Source organism: Hyposmocoma kahamanoa, unplaced genomic scaffold (genome assembly GCF_003589595.1).
Source record: "Hyposmocoma kahamanoa isolate Upper Pololo Valley unplaced genomic scaffold, ASM358959v1 192, whole genome shotgun sequence".
Classification (NCBI taxonomy): Eukaryota; Metazoa; Arthropoda; class Insecta; order Lepidoptera; family Cosmopterigidae; genus Hyposmocoma; species Hyposmocoma kahamanoa.
In genome coordinates, this window is record NW_020653719.1 from 9,708,161 (window position 1) to 9,716,232 (window position 8,072).

General features: G+C 39.0%; 1 protein-coding gene across 1 annotated transcript in view; it reads right to left on the reverse strand.

Annotated features, from left to right (window-relative positions):
* Positions 1-4,307: 4,307 nt before the first annotated feature.
* The window catches only part of LOC113226684 (baculoviral IAP repeat-containing protein 6), a 75,864-nt gene continuing 72,099 nt past the window's right edge, over positions 4,308-8,072 (reverse strand). The window contains exons 50-53 of the mRNA XM_026459406.1: positions 7,800-8,039; positions 5,625-5,813; positions 4,805-4,939; positions 4,308-4,682 (exon numbers count right to left, since the gene is read on the reverse strand). Coding sequence (XP_026315191.1) covers positions 4,524-4,682; positions 4,805-4,939; positions 5,625-5,813; positions 7,800-8,039 — 723 coding nt within the window. The 3' untranslated portion in view covers positions 4,308-4,523. The remainder of the gene's footprint in view (positions 4,683-4,804; positions 4,940-5,624; positions 5,814-7,799; positions 8,040-8,072) is intronic.

Genomic DNA, 8,072 nt, shown 5'->3' on the forward strand with positions numbered 1-8,072 from the left:
ATAGGATCGCTTAGTAAACTGTAGTATTGTAGATTAAGCTAGAAGCTAGTATTCGCGTTACGAGTCATAATAATTTAGATATAAGTCGACTTTTATATTGTGACATTGTAAATAGAAACAAATAAAATCCTATAAGTAAAGCATACCTGTTTTCTTCTTTTTGAGATCTCTTTTTTATGACATATATATAGGCGCGCATTTTTTTTTAAATAACGCACACACTCAACACACAATAATGTTATTCACTCTCGCCTTAAAAAGGCTCAAGTTATAACGTTCAGGGAATAAGTCTGCAGGCACTATATTATATTATATTTTATTGTACTCCATAGAAGTTCACCATAGAAATGTGGAAGCGTAACACTTCGTGCGAATCCTTACAATATCCACAACATAGGGGTCGAACCCAAGACAACATCTAGTTCGCCGATAATGGAAAGGGGTAGGCAGAATTAAATCGTGCAATTCCATCGCACATTCGCCGTGATATATCCTGTAGAATATTGATAAACAGGCAACATTCAAATCTTTGCAGATTCGCCTCTACTAAGTCCGAGCCACTTATAAGCCTCTTGTCACGCATGTCAATTAAATCTAAGGTGGCCGGTTCGTATTTAGCAGAGCCATCCCATAGATGGCAGCAGTATTACATACACGAAACGGCCGGATTTGTGCTTGGTACAGTTGAAGCGATTGTGCCGGTACGAAGTAACGCTTCACCTTGGAAAGGATGCCAAGCTTCCTGGCTGCATTTTGGCCATGGATACAATGTATCTGCCGAAGTTCAAACTGGACGACAGATCCATTTCAAGTAAATGATTATCACTAGTATCAGGTTTCTTACCACGGTATGTGGTACCAGAAACCTGATACTAATGATAATCATTTAGTGAATAACCACGAAAGTCTTAAAATCCATTTCAAGTACCTGGAGACGGCTGGCTGTCGGTATGGATATATTACGAAAACACTTTTGATAAATAAAACCGACTTAAAAAGTTTTTTCTACGTGTATGTACCTATCAATGAAATTAATTGAATATACAATATCTTCTAAACAAAGGAGCGGCAAATTCTAGAATTTCGCGGCTAGAACCTACTAATTTACGACCTTTTCTTGGTGCAATTAGATCCAAGGTAGAAGTTGTGCTTGTCGAGACTCAAAAATGGTGCCGCCGCAATAAGCTTATTCCAGCATGGACAGTAAAACACCTTAGTAACTTCTAAACGACGCGGGCGTAACGACTAAATCTAGTTTTTTACGACTAGAAACGACTAAATCACGACTTTTTTTAGTGTAATCGGATCTAAGCTAGATGCTGTGGTTTTCGAAATTGAGAATTGTTGCCGCTGGAATAAGCTTATTCCAGCGTGGACAGTAAAATACCTTTGTAACTTTTAAACGACTAAATCTACTATAGTTTTTTGCGACTAGAACAGACTAAATAGCGATTTTTTACCCGACTAGTTAAATTTCAAAAACTAGATCACGGACACGCTGGAATAAGCCACGCCGTGAACAAAGGATCATTTATTAGGATTATAGGCAATTTATGTTGTGGAAGCAAAAATGCAAACCCATTTCCTGAAAAAGTTTTTTAGCTAGCTTAGACTAATAATAAGTCCTTAATGTAAATTACTTATTTATGGAATAACGTTGTAAGAGAGAAATAAAGATTATTATTAGCATAATAATATTTCAGTTTCAGAAAATAAAAAGCAATCTACACTGGGGGCAATTTATTTCATTTTCAAGTTTACAATGAAGAAAACGTAACATTTTCATTTGTTATTTGCCGAAATGTGGCAAATATTACTTTTAATATTAATTAAACTACTTATTTTTGTATACATCTTAATAACAGATCTCTGAAAACTCTTGGTAGAATTACAGACTCTGAAAGTAATACTCTATAGTCGGCTACGACCGTGCCGCTGTCAGCGGCGGCTTAGTGCGGGGCGGCGAGCGGAATGAACAAATGTATTAAAATGTATGAAACACGCCACGAGGCAACGCACTAAGCAGCATCGCACGCGAATTTTGTAGTGCGATTTACAGCAGCGGCGCGGCGGGAACAAATGTATGTGCGAACGAAGATGTCGTGACACAGAGCGGCGCAGACAGCGGCGATCGAGTGACGCACTCAGCGGTGGCCGAACAAACATATTATAATATTTATAAAATATTTCGGAGCAAAATATGGGCACACAAGCATTTATTAATGTAATATTAAATCGGCCACCAATATGGATGGCAAAACATGATTAGCATAAATTTAAAAATGTTATTAACGTGAGGAACAATGTTTCTGAATTGGTGAAGACACTTCTGGATTTGATATGATCTTTCAAAAGTACATCTATGTGTTGAAATAATCAAAAGTTTGTACAGTCAAAAACTTGACAGGATATTTCCGTTAAGTTACAGAATTCGCCATATTTATACCGCTCTTTATTCAATTTGTGGATTCCCGCATTCGAATTCAAAATATCGTATTTAAAGTGTAACTGCTTTCGAGGCAAATAAGCGCCACTTTCAATAACGGTATGTCCAAATACGTATACCGCTGTTGCCGTTGTTGTTGTTAATTCATTGTAAGTAATCATATCCGCCTGTCCGTTTTAATATGTATAAAAATTTACTTCGATACTAATAGTCGAACCGTAAAAATAAAGAAGGCAATAACGCAATTAGTAATCATTAGAACGTCGTAACAGTCACAATTCGATCATTTTTAGCAAAATTCTACCTTCTTCCACAATCCACCGATAAAACTGTCGACAACAAGTACATTACTATAATATCAGCGAGGGCTGTTATTAGCATAGTCCTCAAATGCTGAGTCTCATCCTTTTTGACATGCTTTTTATGTTTATTTATTTTAACTATTTCCTAATTTTTTATTTATGAACGAATTCTTTAATATTTTATAATTGTTTGTATTTTAAAACGTATTTTGCATTCATTTTGCATGTCAAATACAATTTTATTTTACCATTTCAAATTTTATGAATTGGCAACCCTGCAAATGTCTTTTCACTCCGTCTTCAAAAAAGGACTTTAGCTAAAGGAACTCGGTAGTTCAAATTTTTCTTATTCACTGGCGATGAATTTTATATTAATCTTATCTGACACTGGCACGTGTCCAGTGGCTGCCATAAAGGAAATAATAATAAATGAACTCGTATACTAAATAAGAAACTAAATAAAACAAAATAATGCGATAACATAAATTTTTATTTACATTCCGAAATTCACAGTCAAATATAACAAGAAACAAACGTTCCTTCTACCTCCGACTTACCTGGCAATGAAAGTACAGTGAGAACCTTCCTACTACTGACGATTTCGCTTATTTACACGCGTGACGAAATTTCGCCTAGAGTACGGCGGAGCTAACCACACTAAGTGAAAGATAAGCGCTTTGAGTTCCACTGCTCCCGTCGAAGTTATCCCGTGACGGGTTTTATCCCTCGAAATGTTCAGGGATTTTTTTACAAGAAATCCCGTTAACAGGAATGAAATTATTGTACTGTATTGAAACACATTCGAGTGTACCCGTGCGCGTGTCAGTACGGGACTTCAAGGAGGAAAATCCCTAAGTCCAGTCAGGCGATAACTTAAACAGGAACAGTGGTATTAATCAAGCAAGTCAAGTGCCGGTCCACGCGGCGTCTCGACGACCAACCGAGTTAATATAATACAGACATGATTACGTAATACAATGAACAAGACAAGTTGTGGCGGCTCCGACGTAGTCACTCCATCTATGACCCTGACCGGCGAGTGTGCACACCGCACGAACCTATATGATTGTTCGCCCATTCACAAAATAAAATCAAACTAAAAGAACATCACGAATTTTGCGACGGCTAGGCCTGTACAGACTGCGCAGCGATGTCATTTCGCCAATCGGCTCGATACCACGTTCCGACGTCACCGGCTACTCTTTGAGAGTATTATCGCGATACATATATTCTTAAATACAAAATTAAACACAATAAATCATTTTTATATACATCAAATTATAATTGAATGTACATAGCGTTAGTTAGATGCCCCGAGCGAAAGCCACGCGCGGTCAGGCGAGGGAGGGGCGGTGGGTTTCGCCGAGGGCGATCGCGGCCGCGCGGGGGGGCGCCCGACCCCGGCCCGCGCGGACGCACACAATATACACACTAGACACTATACATTGCGCAATATAAATATGACGTCACGGCCCGTTACTTCTATTCAATCTTAAATAGCTTACCGGGCGCCGAGCGGGCCCATTTTAGTATCACAATACGTGTTAAACTAAACCGAGGTCCCACTAAATCCTAAACTACCTAATAAAAAAAACTATATAAAACGAAACTTCTATTACAAATAAAAACATTCATAAAGTCGCTAGTAAGATATTTACCGGGCGGACGACTAGTGAAGTCAGTCTCGGGTCCGCGGGCGAAATAAATACGGGTACATGTACAATATTCTCCTACGCTAGCCTAGGTAAATGCGCTTCTCCTCCACTTGTACTTGCTCAGTCGAGCACTTGCGCCACAATCTTCTCCATGTCGTGGTCGACGTCGGCGGCGGCTCGCGGCGGCGGCGACGGCAGCGTGAACGGCTCGTCCAGCTCGTCGCAGCCTGCGGGCACCGGCAGCTTGGCCAGCTCCTCCTGCAGCTTCACGTAGTGCCTCTGCAACAACGCAACACAGTGCAGCCGTGAGTACTAGGTGGTGGTGCCTTCACACATAACGTTTATAGTAACATCTATAAAAATCCAGCGTTTAATTCTCAGTAAATAAAATTAATATGCACCTTGAGTGACGTGAGGTTCAGTTGTATGCTCCGCTGCGTACGCTCATCGCCGCTTTGGCCTTCCAATTCGGTGATCCAATTCGCCACCGTCTGCATTATCTCGTTGCGCTTAATCCAGAAATGTGTTTGTATCACCTGCAAAACAATCATTATTACGTTTTACTGGCATTGCTATTCGCATAATTAATAAATTATATGAAAATTAGATCGGAATTTTGAAAAAAATATAGAACACTATAAAAGTAAGGTTAGGTGGTGGAAGAGTAGCGTTGGATCATGAAAAAATTCCAATTTAAAAAAAAATCTTTTTCAGAAAATATTTATCGGTTTTTTGTTTTTATTTTAATCACCAGATATTCTTCCATAGATAAGACACAAGAACTAAAATGTTGTAAAATGCAATACAGCTGTGATGGATTGTAAAAAAAATGCTATTTATATTTTAAATTTTTACATAGAAAATATTTTATTTTTTTTATAACACACGCTCAACATAGCCCCGCACTAGGGAAACCCTATGTCGCGGGTGCCATGGACACACATATAGACAACCACAATTTACACCCACTCACGAGAGAAACAAATGTAGGTCATACAAATATTTCTCCCGGCCCGGGAATCGAACCTGGGACCTCTGCGTGGCAGTCCGGCATGGTAACCGTTTGGCTACAGAGGCAGTTATATTAAAATCAATCATAATCAATTACAAGAAATTCTTAGTTATAAGCATTTAAGTACATTCCTCTTACCCCACCTTTACTGAATTTTCAATTATATGACTTTTTCGAATCCAATATAGAATATGATTGGCAAACATTACCTCCTTGAAACAGGGCTCTGGATTCCTTAGATGGTCTAGCATGGCCCAGCGCACGCAGGCCTGGTAGATGTTGGAGTTGTACTCGAGGGAGGCGCTGCTGCCCACGCGCGTGCCACGGCTACGCTCGTACCCTGGCTCATTGAAGTACGGCTCCGGAACCAGGATCAGCGACTGGATGCTCACCAGCACCTGGAATACACGTTTAGAGAAATATTATTTCAAGAAGTTGAACACGAAGATTTTTAAAATTACTCTAGTAAAATAAAAACAAAAGCTCCTCTAACGGCTAGGAAAGATTGTTGAGTAGTGGTCACAAGTAGGAAGTTTGGAAATTAGAGTGTTGCTGCCTATATAGACGACGTCAAGGACGAGCTAGAAAGGACGAACAAGTCGTTGTAGTTGCAGTGCCACTCAGAGCTTTAAATCACGAAGATCTGAAGGGCACTGCCACTGGGCCCGTCGCCGCGAGACATAAGTTGACAAGTTCCATGTGCCTGTAATTCCACCAGCACCCTTACCCGTCAAAACTGGAAAGCAGTAATGCTCACATAACTGCTTGGCGGCTTGTACATCTATTTTCATGGTGGCACCAACTCTGAGGCCCCGGGTTCGATCTCCGCCCGGGTCGATGTAGAAAAACTAACTTTTCTATTAATTATTAATACAAAGATCGAACACTCAGAAAAAATTCCTTCCATCGAATAATAATAACAAACTGGTGGAGTAATTTCACAAAAAATAATTGAATATCAATTCAATAAAAATTTAATTAACACAGTGAATAGCGACATCTCTCGCCAGGACTGGTAGCTGTAAAGGTACTGTAAACGTACTAACTGGGTGTTAAATCTGTAATAGATTTCTCATAGATGGCGCTACGACTAAAAAGTCGTTGAAAGACCAAGTACAAAGACACGACGCAAGCACATAGAGAAATTCGTGAGGTCCATTGGTTCGTTCCGTTGCTTAGTTGGTATAGCGTCTGGCACGGTATGCAAGAAGACGTCGGTTCGTATCCGACCGGATCGAAGGAATTTTTTCTGAGTGTTCGATCTTTGTATTAATAATTATAACAAACTAGTGGAGTAATTTCACAAAAAATAATTGAATATCAATTCAATAAAAATTTAATTAACTTTTGTATTATCTCTGGTCTGGATGTTTGTAGTACAGTCGTTGTTTCCGATTTACATAACACAAGTGCTTTAATTATTTACTAAATTAGTTGTCTTATATTTATATTTATATTTATATTTATTTATATGGTAGACCTGTTCGACTCGAGGTCGCAGGAAACCGTAATCATAACCGCAGAAATCGTGGCTTTTGTAGGGGACGGACAAGTCCATTGATAATAATTAATTTAATTGTGTGGAAATGTGTGTTGGTTAAAAGAGAAAAAAAACATATGCGGTCCTGCTCGATACGGCACGTATTGTTCGCCGGTTCTTGAACCTGAGTCCCTGACCGGTCTGTGTCAGTACCGGGAAATACCGCCTCTCTCATTTAAAAATTCAAAATTAATCTTTTAGGCCTTGGGAGAGGCGACAGTCTAAAATAGATAATAATAATAACAAATTTATTTATTTCAGAAACTTACAGACTAATTTCACTTTGACAGTGTTAAGCTTGCAATATTGCATTTAGGGCAGGACATCTGTGTCTGAACTAGATAATTAATTATCTGTATTTCAGACATCAGCGCTCTTCCGTGAAAACAAGAACATGTGACTGAATTCAAAAATATCATTGTCTTCTAAAATAAGTCTAGAGACTGGGTTTAAATTTAAAGTTACTTCTAATTTACTTATAATTTTAGATGTGAGTAGTAACCTCTCCCTGTGAGTAAAATGGAAATGATTGAATGTGTTTGGGAATGCGTGTTGGTTAAAAGAGAAAAAACTACTGTATAAAACTTAATAACTTCTCGGTTTCATCATAGGTCAGTTTATGGATATACTCTGCTACTCTATGTTTACATTATCTTTTGTTTATTGAATGTATATCGATTGTTTTATTAATTTTATTATATAGATGTGGACCTAAAAATCAATATCAGTTATTTACACATTTACGTTTAAATTTTGGTAAGTTACTGTACGGTATAGCGTCACGTCGCCTGGATTTTTTGAGGTGGTTGAATTGATGAATGAAATAAAAGAATATTATACGTACTTGCAAGAAACTAGAAGTATGCGCGTTCCACTTCTCTTCCGGCCGTCCATGCCACGTATTAAGCACGGAGAGACAGACCTTCCCGTCGTTGTATAGGTTGGGGTTGAACCGCACCGAATGCCGCCCCGTGGTCTCCAGGTTGATGAGCATAGGCACGGCCGGGTACTCGGCAGGGAAATATACGTCCAGCACGAAACACCCGTTCGCGTACGGCGTGTCAGAAGGACCCGTTATTAGGACCTGCAATTATTTGTTCCTTGAATACAAGTAATC